Below are 15,796 nucleotides of genomic sequence, written 5' to 3' on the forward strand. Positions count from 1 at the left end.
GGAATGCCATAATAGGGTATATATGCGATTTTTCACGATTTTACGCTAAGTTTTTTTTACATTTAAATTTAAGAATTTAATTTTCCAAGTCCTATTGAACTGAGAATAATAGATAAGTAAAATTAAAAATCCATCTTTGCAATACTAATATTAAACTAAATAAGTTCTAACATTTACGCTGGTGAGCATCTTCAGCCAAATATGAGAACAGGCAATCGTAAATATACATATCATCATTAAATCAATGCACATATAAACACTCTTAATATGGGACTTACGATGCTCCTAAAAGTATCTGGAGAATGAAACTTCAAATAATCACCATTTCACAATCTTGAAGTCACGATTAGAATGATACTTAACACAATATAATTATTTTCACTCAAGTTAGAACTTTTGAAAGTACTGAGTTTGACTTAACTGTAAGATTCCCAAATAAATAAAAAGTCTTGTCATAAATGAAATGTTATACAAAGGTTGAACCACATATACAGTTTCTCTGTAAATATGACAGTCACAATTAGAACGACACTGAATTATTTTACTTAAGGTGGAATCTTGAAAGTCCTGTGTTCTACTTACAGTAGGAAGATTCTCAATGTAAATAAAAGGTCTTGTCACAATTGATCAGAAGCAGAAATGATGAAACAAGTTATTCTTGAAAAACAAACTAAGAACAGTTGTCTGTTTTAAATTTTGTAAATTGTTTCAATGGAAACTATATTACAGCTGTGGTTAGTTTCCTTTAACTTGAATATTGAAATCTATTTAAAAAGGTGGAAGTTGTAACATTAATAAGAACTTCAAGAAAATTTTTCACAGTAAAAAGAAGAATAAAGAAAATTAAATTATGCAGAAATAAACAAGGAGAAATAAAAGTTGAAAATAAAATGAAATAAATTTTCAGGTTGAAAAGGGAAGGGAAGAAGGTAGGGGGACAAGAGGTGAGACAAGTAAGAGAGAGAAGGGAATGAAGGAGGGTCCTTCAGAGAATTTCTTCGCTCACTGTTGGAGGCAAAACTTCACATGCCCTGATGAAGGCCAAAGCAATTTGGCTGAAAGCTTGGCTTTATTATTAAATATGTGTAGTGGCTTTAATCCAGTTCATTTATTTCTTTATGTGAATGAAATAATTTCTAGATTAGATATTAAACTTATGGCTTATAAGCACAATATTCAGACTGGATCATTTTAGTTAATAGTGTCATTTGAGATTACTTTGTGTTGTGTGTGTGTTTGTTTTTGTTTGGGCTACTTCAGTCGCCTTGTGGTTTGTTTGTATTTCTCAGGAGTATTGATGCAGGAAGTTGCTCAAGGAACCTTCACATATGAGCAGTTCCCAGAAGTAATGACCATGTTGTGGAAAAGAATGTTGCAGGATAACAAGAAAAATTGGAGAAGAACTTACAAGGTAATTAATGGTATTTAATAGCTTTGTAATTAAATAGGAATATTCAGACTATTACTAACTTACGTCCTTATTTACTCGCTCGCTCGCCCACTCATTCACGCCTGTTCTGGCGTCGACCTATGTCCATTCATCCACCAGGATGGTGTTCAAGTGCAAGCTTTGATATTCTGTCATTGTTAATCCTTAGTATTGATACCTGGGCCAACGACCTTCAATGTTAGGCTCCTTAAAACAACAAACATCATCATCAGTATTGATACCTTACATTCCATGTTGCTAGGTTTTAGTATATATCTAATTCCAATCGATTTTCCTTTGTCGTTGCCTTTGTCGTCAACTTAGAGGATAGATAAGGGCGAATACCTGGCAGCTTAAAACGTCTTTCCTCGGCTAAGGTCCATATATTAAAACTACTCATAAACCTCAGAGAACGAGTAACCAGTCTGGTCTTAAAGGGGTAGGATTTGCTAGTTTACCTTGAAAGATGGACTGTTAACTAAGGTTTTTCTCAAAGTTTTAACAGTTACACTTACCTGGCATCACCTTCTTGATACGTAGCAATAACGAGTTCAGTTGTGTTTTGTTGTAAATTAAAATATTGTAGTTATGATAAAATACCCCTTTCTTGTATATTTGAAAAGAAATATTAATACAAAGTGTTTTTTGTTCTGATGTATCCCTGAGCAGTATTTTATATGGTAGAATTTTTAGTGGAAAATTGTACTGAAACTCCTTGTTTTCTGCAGTCCCTGCTTCTTTTGAATTACTTGGTTCGGAATGGTTCTGAAAGAGTAGTCACGTCTGCCCGAGAACACATCTATGACCTCCGTAGCCTTGAGAATTACACATATGTGGATGAGATGGGAAAAGATCATGGCATCAATGTTAGGTAAGCTTGTGTATTTCCAGTGAAATATGTTAGTAGTTTGTGTGAAAAATGTTATAATGCTATATTTAAGATACTATTTTGAGATAGGAAAGAACTCTTTTGTTCCATTAGTGTGTGTTGAATATTATCCCTTTCCTTCACTCATTCTCAGGTACCTTATACTCAAGTTTCACAATCTTGCTGAGCAAAAGATGAAGAAAATCACTCTGTCTTGCAAAATTTAAATCACCACGCAATTATTCAACATAATTAAATTAAATGTTCAACAATTCAAAAAAATATGTTGCAACATAGGCATTTGTCTTCATGAAGGCCAGTCTCCATTGATTAACATTTGACACCAACATGTTAAATTGAACATGTATGTTGTCATTGTGCCTTCCAGTTGACTTTGCATGTTAGCTCAGAATGTTGGAAGTTCACACATTGAACATGTTGGCATGTTGTCCGCTCCAAGTGGGAAACTTTTCAATTCGTTGTTCGTGAGATGTCGGCACATCTTTGGCAACTTCTCTGCTGTTTCCATGCCAACAGATAGCTTAAACGACGAGCTCCTTGCGACAAAAAGTAGGATTATAGTTACAAGCTACAAATACAGTATGTGCATGTGTCTTGTTCTCTCTGCACTACACTAAAAATTCATAGTCGGAAATGGAGTGGAGCAAACAGACGACTCTGGACTTAATGATATAATGGAAAGGCCTTCTTTGTGGAATGTCTCATCGAAGGAATCCCGACATAAAGCAAGGAAAGCCGACAGTTTCCAGGAACTTGATTTTTTTTTATTTTTTTATTTTTTTTTGCAAGTTACTTTACGTAGCACCGACACAGATAGGTCTTATGGTGACGATGGGACAGGAAAGGCCTAGGAGTGGGCAGGAAGCGGCCGTGGCCATGATTAAGTTACAGCCCCGACATTTGCGTGGTGTGAAAATAGGAAACCGCAGAAAACCATCTTCAGGGCTGCCGACAGTGGAGTTCGAACCTACTATCTCCCGAATACTGGACACTGGCCGCACTTAAGCGGCTGCAGCTATCACGCTCGGTCAAATTATCTATAATTGCTCCTGCAAGTGCATTGAAAAAAAGTAGCCTCCCTCCGCTCCCAGTACAGTCGAGAAATATAATAAGTTCAGAAAATTCGGAATTCGGGGATGGGAGTTGACGAAGTTTTTACTGTGCGGAAACGCAGAGTTATCCCAAGATGCAGGTGAGGTGGAATAGCTGCTCGTAACTGTCTCTCCCCCTTTCTTATGGTAGGAAGTATTTTTTTCCAAAACTACATTACGATCAAGCTCGGACATCCTCAGAAAGTTTTAAAATCCAAACTTGTCTTCTACTTTTAGCTCATTCAAAATGTCATCCACATTGTGCCTTTTATTGACATGTTGTCGTAAATTTACCCACATTCTCCTTTCCTTCCTTCTCAAGATCTTGTAAGAAGCAACAGTGGCGATAACAAAGGCCAGATCTCTTCATCTGAGTCCATTGTCCTTGTTTGAAAATACAAGACACCACCTGATTGATATGATGAACTACCTGTATATAAACAAAGGACGTCAAGTTGAATAATAATGTTATTTGCTTTACATCCCACTAACTACTAATGTATTACAGTTTTCGGAGACACCGAGGTGCCGGAATTTTGTCCTGCAGGAGTTCTTTTACGTGCCAGTAAATCTATCGGCACAAGGTGACGTATATGAGCACCTTCAAATACCACCGGACTGAGCCAGGATCAAAGCTGCCAAGTTGAGGTCAGAATACCACTGCCTCAACCGTCTGAGCCACTCAGCCTGGCGAAGTCAAGTTTAACATGTTCATAAGTGTGGATACAATGTTAAATGAAACGGTATTTAACAGTTAACATGTTGATGGTGTCACCATTTAACATGTTGTTAAATGTTAATCAGTGGAGACCAGCCTTAGTCGCAGGATTATTTTCCACATTGACAGAACTCCACGCTCTCTTCTTGAGTGTTATCACTGATATTATTTCCAGCCACATCTTCTTCATACTGAAACTTCTCTTCCACCACTACTAAATTTTTCTATATGGCTTTTGTCTCCTATATTGAGCTCAGTTTCAATTCTGCTGTACTCTAGACAGTCATGATCAAAACAGTAACATTTGATTGACAGCCATGAATGTTTCGATTTTTGCTCTTCCTTTTTTTCCTAAGACAGTTTGATTTTACACCATGTTAGTATAAACGTTATGGGAGCTCTATAACCTCAAGAACTTCCAAGGCTTATAACGACAGTGTTTGCAATCGGGTGCTTAGAACTGGATGGCAACAGACTACACTTAGTTACAAAATATTTTATTATTTACGGTCAACGTAATTCATACTTGGTTTACTCGTGATGAGTTAAACTTGGTTATGCGCGGCGCATTTAATTGAATTTTGCCGATATTTAACGTGTCACGTTGTACAATCAATTAAATGCACCGGTTGCTTCTCATATTGAAATCGAATAAATGGGCGTTTACAAATTTGCAACCACGCATTATATTTTAATATGTATGTGCAACCTTATCTATCTTCTTTAACCGTAAAATAAAATAAAATAAATGTACTTTCGTCGGCATATCTTTTGATTATGTTGATATTCTCCATTTCTCATTCCGTTATTGAAGTCAAATAAGTCTAATCCGCTGCACGATACATCTCAGGGGATAGTATTATGTAAAATAATTTTTTTAAATGTGGGATCAACTGAACTACCATATATCCTCCTCTCTAGTTCGTCAGTCTATTCATTTCCGCTTAAATGTAATTAAGAATATTAATAACTCAATCCTTAAGTTCATCTATTCATCATCTTGCAGTAACTCTACTTAAAATAATCTCCTATGATAATGAAATGAAATAGCAACTGAATTAATTTAAATTCTTAACTTCTAGTTAATTCATAATTATGGTAATCTTTTGAATGAATTATAAAACTGATAACACACTCATTTACATATGTCACATTCTCATTTAAAAAAACAAACAACATAACGTAATTAATATTGTCCATGATTAAAATCAAGTCTTTGCCTCGAGAGAAGAAAAAGTTGTAATCATAAAATAGAAATTTTAGTGTAATGAAAAATCATTGAATGTTCTCATCTATCGTATTAAATAGTAATGATGTTGAATATCTTGAGTATTCATTTTGGAAATCAATGTCAATATCACTATCAAAGACAATGTCAGTAATAAAAGCAATAATAATAATATCAAGAATGCATATCCACAACCTTCTCAAGTTATTAATCTTGTCTTATTTTCTCAGATTATTATTTGTAATGAGTGCAGGATAAGTAAGTTCCTCTCATTATAGCTTTCAATGGGTATTCTACAACGTATAAACAAAAATAAAAATAATTAATCAGTTCTTCCTGTCATTTGACAAAATATATCCATGATATCTTTTGGAAAAATATATGCGAGTTGGCTAACATACCATAATTATATCCATAATGTACCATTTCATTGACCTGAGTGCGTAAAAAAAACCCGGGAAATTACGACACTAACATTTGCCATGCATCGCGGTAAAAATGACGGGGATTACATAATAGAAAAGTATATTATAAGAAAATATACAGAAAAGCGGAATTAAACAAGCTGTGATTGTGATAAAGTAAAGGTACAGACCCATAGAATTAAAGAAGCAGTGAACATGTCAAGAGAAGTGCGGACACAACGAATCAAGTAAGCTATGAGTTAAAATTACGACGATCAGACCTAAGGAATCCATGCGGCCGTGATTAAGAAAATTTAATTGTTATCCCGGGCAGGTGAACAATCACTTGAGATATTGAACATGGGAACAAAGTTACACGCAAGATTCTGGATGCAAAGAAAGAAGAAATTGATGACAGAAGAAGAGTTGCTGAGTAATATCAACAACAATGTTGAATATAAAGAAATTACGCCAACTCTTGAATATAAATAGAAACTATCAGGCGTAAAAGAAGACTGAGAAAAGAAGAGGAGATTAATTGGTAGAAGTCGTCAATCGAAACCCGTAAATTTTTAACCAGAACTACTTTGAGAAATTAGAGTTCGCCAATTTATTTTAAATTTGTGTCAAAACAGAAAGTACTTTAAGTACTGTTTTAACATTGTCTTTTGAAAGAATAATTTTCTAGAGAGATAGAAAACAGACACAAGGTAATTTATTTTGTGATTGAATAATGTAACTAATGTCATTCTTCAGTATGTTTCCATCACATGTAAACGACGGGGCTATCATGACTGAGTAAATCAAGACCATGGGGTTGACTCCTGGCAGAGTCCTTACCAGCTGATTCTGCACATCCGAGACTGGAGACCATTGCCCAGTGATGACGCATTCTTGAACTCGAGCCGATGGCCAAGGAAGATCCATAATGAAACCCAACCTAGATGAATAGCGAGAGCAAAGATAAGTCAGTTCCATGTATTTTTAGATAGTTAAATTATTCATATTTGAGTGAATCATAGTATGCGTTTAATTTAAAATGTGGTTATAGCAAGGTCAATATTTAATTCTTCGAGATCTAAGTTCAATGTATAGTGTCTTCGAAAAGGAATCCATATAATTGCTTTAAAAACAAGGACCCAGTTAGTCTTCGACAACTTAAGTTTATATTCAATGTGTAGGAATGTTTATTTTCATTTGTGGAAGGCTTTGAAAACGGCATCTTTGACTTAGTGCTAGAGAAATGTCTCTTTCATAATGTAAATCAATCAAAATACGATGCGAAATGAAATAAGATAGTCTTCTAGAACAGTAACGTAAGTAGATAAGAGCCTGATATATTAACACATGCTTGCTTTTACAGGAAATGTGTAATTGCTTGTGTTACGAATTATAACAAACCCATAATGTTCCATTATATTATGATAGTGGATTATTCGTACATTGCGCTGCTAGGAAAGCAACGAATGATTTTCTAATATAGAATTGATGATATGAACAACGGAATAATGAGATTATAGGCATGAATATTATGTTGGATAGATGATATGATATGGTTAATGAGGATCATGTTAGTTATGGAGTGTATACGATGAAATATGAATATGTTTGAGTAATTGGTGGTATTTATGCAACATAATGCTAATGATAGGTTATAGTTGTAATTACGACGTGAATTATAGTAGCGTACGATGTTGGGTTAACTGACATGCATACGATGAGGTATGGTTATTGAGTTAACAGGCTTTTATTGGCGTATGGTCATCAAAAGATTATCCTAAAATAATTTACGATTGAAACTTGATATTTTTCTAGAGGAATTTTGCATGTTATGTTAAGTCCAAGTTAATTTATGTCGAAGATATGATTTATTGAAGGAAGCATCTTCATAATTTAAATGACTACTGTTCGCAAATAAATAATTATCATCTGTTTTTTTGGGAAATTTCACAAGTAGGTGATTGTATTTGAATGAAAATTTGACACTGCCAGATGGTTGACCGGCTTATGAACATATGTACGTTACGTTAGGTTACTCCCACATATTTTCAGGAGATATTATGGATTTATTTTTCCAATTGATAGAGATAATTAATTGATATTTTATTTTTATAATTTGATTTTCATTGGTATGTTATAGTATGGCCATTATAAACCATGTTATGTGGAACTTGCTTATATTGCTCACGTTATAATGGAAATTTGAGAAAGCAAGATCAAGATGATACGTGCAAGTTACAAAGGACATTCTTGATATTTCATATATCTTCATGTATATTTCAAATATATTTCACATATTTTATTTATGCCAATACTTAACACGATTCATAAAATATGGTAACTGACTTGCCATTACTGTGGCTTTACAATTTTTACGATTATTTCATTTTCTTTCTACGAGGTAAAGACTTAATCTCAATCAATAACTAGTTCAACTATATTTTATTTTTAATCAGAATACATTGAATATGATTGAAGATGTTAACTATAATATTATATGTCGTTCCAAGTACAATGATATTTTGAATAAACTAGGAGTTAAGGATTTAAATTGGAATTTTTGCTATTTATTCATTTCATTATCAGAAGAGATATTAAGTGGAATTCTTATAAGATGATCTATGGATGAATTTAAGGTTTTATTTATTTCTTGGCAACAGTTAAGTGGAAATGGATATGCGGATGAATAAAAAAAAAGGCTGTGCACTTCTTCAGTTGATTCCACGTTAAAAAAATTTTAGTTACAGTAATTATCCCTCAAAGGTATCGTGCAGCGAATTAACACTTCTTTGACATCAATAATATAATGTGGAAAGGGAATTTATCAGAATAAGCAAAAATAGGTGCCGGCAAAAGAGTACTTATCTTTGACGGGATGAAATATACAAATGAAGCGGCAAACATAGGTGTTAATATTGTGAGGTCGCAGATTTAGGTTGACACATTTATTTTTGATCCCCATAAGCGTGACGTCTTGGAGACTGCGGAAAATCGATGTATTTATTTGATCGCCCAACGCAGCGAATAGAATTATTGGCCGGTGTGAATGAAAAAGATTGATTGAACACGCACGATACGTAAATGTACCCTGGTGGTGCAATAAGCAGGTCTAACATCTATCAGTGTCATAATAGCTGCCTCTGTGGATCCATGGTAGAGTGTCGGCCTCTGCATCCCAAGATAGCGGGTTCAAACCCGGCAGAGGTAGTCAGATTTTTGAAGGGCGGAAAAAAGTCCATTCGATACTCCATGTCATACGATGTCGGCATGTAAAAGATCTCTTGTGACACATTTGGTGTTTACCCGACAAAATTCATCAAATCTCAGCCATAGACACCCAAGAGAGATCCGGTTTACTCTGTCTGCCATCTAGTGGGCCTAGAGTAAAACGGAACGTAGAAATTGACGAGCAGGCAGCCAGATGGCGTCAAATCGAAATGTCTCCACATGGTAACTGAGGCCATACGATTATTATTATTATTATTATTATTATTATTATTATTATTATTATTATTATTATTATTAGTATTATTAGTGTCACATTCTCTATCAAATATAGTTAATTGCGAAATTTTCAAGGAATATCGTCGATGATAATTACCCGATACCCGTATTAATTCAAATTATGAAGATACTCCTTCCAGTAAATTATGACTTCGACATAAATCAACTAGTTATTTAAAGATATGAACTTCATTAAAGTTTCCATATTGAATTGAGATTAACGATAAGATTGAACCTAATAGATATCTTATCATAAATCAACTAGGACTATACGTAATATGCAAAATTCTTTTAGGAAATACTCAGTTTAAACTTTAATATCATTATTTAGGAATAATCTCTGGATGACTGTACACCAATAATAACCTGCAAATCAAGTAACTCTATGCCACTTTATGTATAACATATTTAACCCAACATCAGATGCTACTATTTTATTCATGTCGCAATTACCACGACTGTAACCTATCATTAGCATATTGTCGTGTAAATACGATCAATCATTCGCATATATATATATATATCTACCATCGTATTTGCATCATAAATAACATGACTCCACACTAAATTCATCATTAAACATATTCAACATAACATTCACGACCTTAATCTCATTATTTCGTCATATATATATTCCCACATTCATATAAGAACATCAATCATTCCTAACCAAGTAGCGTAATAATAACAACAAATTCCACTATCATTTTATAATGATGCTTTACGAGTTTAATTATCAATTAACACAAGCAATTATGCTACACCTGTGAAAGAAAACTTATATAAATGCATCAGACTCATATTTACTTTTGGTGATATTTCGACGTTGGAACACGTTATACTGTCCTAAAAGTGATCTTTTTCATTTCGCATTATAGTTGGATTGAATCACATTATGAGAAACACATTTCTTCAATAGTAAGTCCAAGTATCATTACAAAGCTCTCCATAAATGAAAATAAACATCCCTACATATGAATGTGAACTCAAGTAACCGATAACTACCTAAATCCTTGCCTTTAAGACAATCATATGAGTTCTTTTGCGAAGATCCTGCACATTGAACTTAGATCTCGAAGATTTAAATGCTAAACTTATTATAAAAACATTTAAAGATATCAATATACTACATTTTAATCGAAATATGGGTAATTTAAATGGATAAACTGCACGGAACTTATCTTATCTCTGCCCTCGCCACTGGACTGGGTTGGATTCCCATCTAGATCTTCCTTGGTTTATGGCCTCTCGTTCATGGCTGCGTCATCACTGGGCGATAGTTAGCAGGCTCCGCCGTGTAGAATCAGCTGGATGGTATCCGCCAGTTGACAATCCCATTCTCTCGGCTTAGTTGCTCATGTTAATGCCGTAGTATACACGCGATAAAAAGAACATATTGGAGTATAATATTAGTTCCACAGTCTAGTTGTATAATGACTTAGTTTGTATCTACTTTCTACTTTTTAGCAATTTGTTCTTCAGGAAGAAGATATTATTTTCAATTATAATGTATATGCAATGCTTTAAATGATCTCTAGTTTGACGTAGATCTGATTTGAATTGGTGGTCTGATTTCTTTCTAAGTAGTGCTTGATAACTACGGATTCGAGCCACGGTTTGTCAATATTATCTCTTCCCTTCTTAGGTTTTTTTTTTTTTTTTTTTTTTTTACGCTTGTGTATCTTGTTGTTTATTCGAGTCTAGGCGTAATATCTTGATATTCTTAATTCTTCATACAAATAATCATCGAATATTCCCTCAAAAACAATCTTTCTCTTCTTCTTGTCTTGATCCTTGAGTGTAATTTCGTTCCGATGCTCGTCGTATATTTTTTTAGCAATTGCTCACTTGCTGGTCTAACAATTTTAAAAAATCTACTTTTTCTTAGTCACGGCCGCGTTGATCCCATAGGTTTGATCGACTTGTTTCCAAATTGTGGTTTACTTGAATTGTTATGTCTGAATTTCTCTCGACATATTCACAGCTTATTTGGTTCGGTATGTCTGTATTTTTTAAAATACATTCTTGTACTACGTAATCTTTGTCATTTTATCGCGATGCGTGGTAAATGTTGGTGTTGTAACATCTCGTTTTGACATAATCAGGCAATGAAACAGTACATTTTACTTCCCTGCTACGGATAAATAAATGTACTGCTCGCAGTATATTTATTTCGATTTCTTTTCTATATATAAATGGAGCTTTCATTGACTTGTTTTAATTTCTTTGTCCTGCATAGTTTTAGTACAGCATTCTACATTCTGTTCACGGTCTTCTTCATAATACGGTTTCATGCTGGATGCGTTGTATACTTTTTTGTTTGTTCTGGTCAAGTTCTCAACCACGTACGCGTTGTTGCCTAGCTTTTCTTTATTATGTAAGGACCGTCAAATAAATTTTGCAAAATTCGCTCTGAGGTATTGGAATTAGGTACCTTTTTAATCATTACTTTCGAAAGGTGGATGGAACTTCTTATTTCGAACCCTTCTCAGTTGTTTACTAGCTTGTTCTTTAAGTCTGGTATTTACCATCTGGTTGATTTCTATAGTACTGGGTTTTGGTTCATCGCTTTCTCCTATAATATTGTTCCATGGTCTTTTTGGTCGTTCGTTTAAGTGCACAACACTAGGTATCTGATTGGTTGACTCGTGGATTGTATTATTCATTCATTCCTCAGTTATACTTATAACATTAATCCATCTCCAGTGGTTTTCCTAACAATAAATTCTACAGTACTTTGATATCTCCCGCATACATCGTTCTACAGCGTTGGCTGATGGATGCCTTACTGAACACAATATATGCTTAATCTCCAGGTTATGCATCGCTTCTCGAAACTCGGCTGATGTAAACTGGGTTCCTCTGTCCGTCAATAATCTTTTTGGCTTTTTCATTCTAGGTATAATATCCTTATTTATAGCTTTTAGCACTTGTTTAGTTGTAGCTCTCTCTATTGGTTGCAATTCTACGAATTTTGAAAATATGTCCATGGTTACAACTATGTATTTATATCCTCTCGTAGCTGATGGCAGTTTACCGAAGATGTCCATTGCGAAGATTTCTCTCGGGGTTCTTGTTATTATTGCTATTGGTTCACGTTTAGTCAGAAAAGAATTATGTTTTGTTCTTTGACAAGTATCATTCGTTTTAATTATATTTCCAACTGCTTTTCTAATTCCTGTCGACCTAACCTTTCTAAAATTGTTCTCGTTACCTTTTCCATTCCCCTGTGTCCTATTATTCTGTGAGTAAGCCAAATTATTCCTTTTTGTAATAATTGCGGTACCACTGTCTTTAATTTACTTGAATCCTTGTTGATATACTTCATTAGCATTCCATTTTTCAATATATATTGACTGCTTTCATTCTGTTGTTTCCTGTTCTCTGGGTCATCATGCTCTATCCTTGTAGTCTTTAATGCTAACTTTTCATCTGCTCTCCGCAATAACGCAATATCCTTCAGTTTTTCTAGGAATTCCTCATCCTGTTGTATTAGCTCAATCTGCTGAACAACTTATGTATTTACAGGATTTCTACTTAACGCATCTGCAAGAATGTTTTCTTTCCCACTACAATGCTCGACTTTAATGTTAAACTGTTGAGTAAACAAAATCCACAGTGTTACCCTCTCACTTGACATTGCTGCTTTAAGCCCAAATTGCAAAGCCTTGTGATCAGTTCAGATCGTTACTGGAAATCCATATACGATTTTCTCCCATTGCTGTAGATCATAAATAATAGCTAGTAATTCTTGCTCGGTTGTCGTATAGTTCAGTTCATGATTGCGTAATTTGCTACTGGCAAATGCTAAATAAGTTTAATTTTTAATATCATCTGTCATTTCTTGATATAAATACGCACCTACTCCTATATTGGAAGCATCAGTCTGTCTTATGAATTCTTTTGTATAGTCAGGATATCCTAACTTTACGCTATTGGCTACTAATGCTTTCATTGCCAGAAACGCTTCTTCTGTCTTATCATTCCATTTCCATTTGTTATTTGCCTTTAATAACTCCTGCAACGGTGCTGCCGTTTCTGCATATCCTTTACAATGATTTGCAAAAAATTGCGTCATTCCTAAAAATTGCCTGACTTGCTTAATCTGCGTCGGGCAAGGAAATTCACATATTGCCTGAGTTTTTATTGGGTTTGGCTTTACTCCATCCCCATCAAGAACATGTCCAACAAATTAGATTTGTTCTTGACAGAATTTTGATTTTGCTAAGTTGATTTCAAAAACCTGTGTTTACTAAATTTTCTAGTAGCCGATTGAGCTTATCACAGTGGTCATCGAATGTTTCACTTGCAAACACCAAGTCATCTACATATCATGTCACATACTCTTTCACCTCAGGCAACAGATTTCTATCTAGAGCTCTTATCAATACTGCACAGCTGTTCTTCAGTCCAAAAGGCAATCTGAATTTTTCGTAGGTTTGATTGTTAAACATAAAACCACTGAGCTCGATAGCTGCAGTCGCTTAAGAGTGGCCAGTATCCAGTATTCGGGAGACAGTAGGTTCGAACCGCACTGTCGATAGCCCTGAAAATGGTTTTCCGTGGTTTCCCATTTTCACACCAAGCAAATGCTGGGGCTGCACCTTAATTAAGGCCACGGCCGCTTCCTTCCCACTCCTAGCCCTTCCCTGTCCCAACGTCGCTGTAAGACCTCTCAGTGTCGGTGCGACGTAAAGCAACTAGCAAAAAAACATAAAACCAGTCAATAGTCTTGACTTCTCTTCCAGTAAGATATGATGAAATGACGAAGTGAAATCTAAGCTTGTGAAGTATCTCACATTCTTGAATCCTTTTTACTATCTCCCTGATCTTTGGAACTTGATCGTATTCCGGGATTAGGTTCTCATTTAGTTTCCTGCAATCCAGACACTCTTAGCTTCCCATTACTTTTTTTTACAATAACGATTGGGTTCAGATAAGGTGGTGTTGTTTTAACGATTATTCCGTCATCCATCATCACTTGAATAATCTTCTTTACGTCCTGAAAATACTTCTCGGGAATGTCGTATAATTTTCCTTTATAGGGTGTCCAGTCGTTCACAACGATTTTATATTTGAAATTTGGGATTTGGCCATGTTTATCTTTAAATATTTCAGAATATTTTTCTATAATTGCATATAATCTCTGCTTTTCTTTGGCATTTAATTTTGTCTCGGCAATCTTTTTCCATATACTTGGTTCTTCCTTTTCATCATCAATCATTAAAATTTTTTCTGAACTTTGTATTATTCCGTCTCCTTCCTCAGTTTCACTTAGTGGTGTATATTCTTCCATTTGCCTCTGTATTTTCAGTCCTTCAAATTTCATGTGTTCTAAATCTTGTGCCTCGTCATTCAGTTTAATTCTTTCCTTCGTTATTTTTCCATCATCTTCAATAATAGGGAATCTTATTTCGTATTTTCTCAGATCTATGGTCATTTCCGTGGCCATCATGAAATCGATTCCAAGGATTATATTATACCTTATTCGATTCATCACTATAAATGGATGTTCAAATAATACTTTGCGATCCTTATTTTTTAATAGGTTTGTATTTTACATTCAACTGATTTATCTGGTATTATTCCACGTGTCTTTGCACCACTGGAATTATGGGTAATTTTTCTTTCCGATTAATTTCATCAAATAGTGCTTTTGATATGACGCTTATGCTTGCTCCTGAGACGATCAAACAGTGCATCTTCAATCCATTTACTCACACGATAATGATGGGTAACTGTGCTTTGTTTTCTCTACTCTTTTTCTGCGGTTCTTCTAATAATTCGTCTGGGTCTATGCCCCAAGACTCAATTTATAGGATATACCAACTTCCAATTTTGCTGTATAATTCATTCCAAGTATTATCTGTTTTGCATCCTAATCTAAAATTGGCCGTTTTTTTTTTTATATAACTCTGGGAATCCAATTCATATGTTTTGGCTTCCGGGTTTAATTTTTGTTCATCCCTCTTTTTCCTTTTATACTCTTGAAGCTCCAAACTTTCAGCTCTTTCTAAATCCCCATTTATATTTCGATCCTTTCTTGCTTCTTCTCTTGGGTTTCTCTTCTCAAGTCTTGAATATATTGCCTATTCCTGCTTTCCCTATTGTTTGATTATTAATTTGTCTTCCCCGATACATTGTTCTTAGTTTATAGTTGCCTCGTTCTCTACTACCTCTGTATTAGTTATATGGTCATAATAAGGTATAAATCCTCTATCTTTGTTTTGCTTTCCGGCCTCATGACCATTCTGCCTGCACTTGCATCGGCTTTGCCCTCTCATTCTACCTTCGTCCTCACTACATTATCTTTTTCTGGGGTTTCTATCAGTGTCTCTTCTCTCAGGAAATGACTTTCTCTGACTGTCTTCCCAGTTTAATACATTTATTTCCTCCTGGTTATTCATGCTCCTATTTATTTTTGACGTATGACCAGATGTCATATCAAGTTGCCTCAGTATACTTTCCATTTCTACCGCTGACTTTACATTTGCTGCCGCCAGTTATCTCTGGGTTTCTGGAGGGAGTTGTTT

General features: G+C 34.7%; 1 protein-coding gene across 2 annotated transcripts in view; it reads left to right on the forward strand.

Annotated features, from left to right (window-relative positions):
- The window catches only part of lqfR (clathrin interactor lqfR), a 285,249-nt gene that overhangs the window by 35,835 nt on the left and 233,618 nt on the right, over positions 1-15,796 (forward strand). For both annotated transcript variants that reach the window (XM_067151380.2, XM_067151381.2), the window contains exons 3-4: positions 1,290-1,411; positions 2,158-2,300. In XM_067151380.2, the coding sequence (XP_067007481.2) occupies positions 1,290-1,411; positions 2,158-2,300 (265 nt within the window). The remainder of the gene's footprint in view (positions 1-1,289; positions 1,412-2,157; positions 2,301-15,796) is intronic.

This window comes from Anabrus simplex, chromosome 7 (assembly GCF_040414725.1).
Source record: "Anabrus simplex isolate iqAnaSimp1 chromosome 7, ASM4041472v1, whole genome shotgun sequence".
In the NCBI taxonomy this organism is placed as follows: domain Eukaryota; kingdom Metazoa; phylum Arthropoda; class Insecta; order Orthoptera; family Tettigoniidae; genus Anabrus; species Anabrus simplex.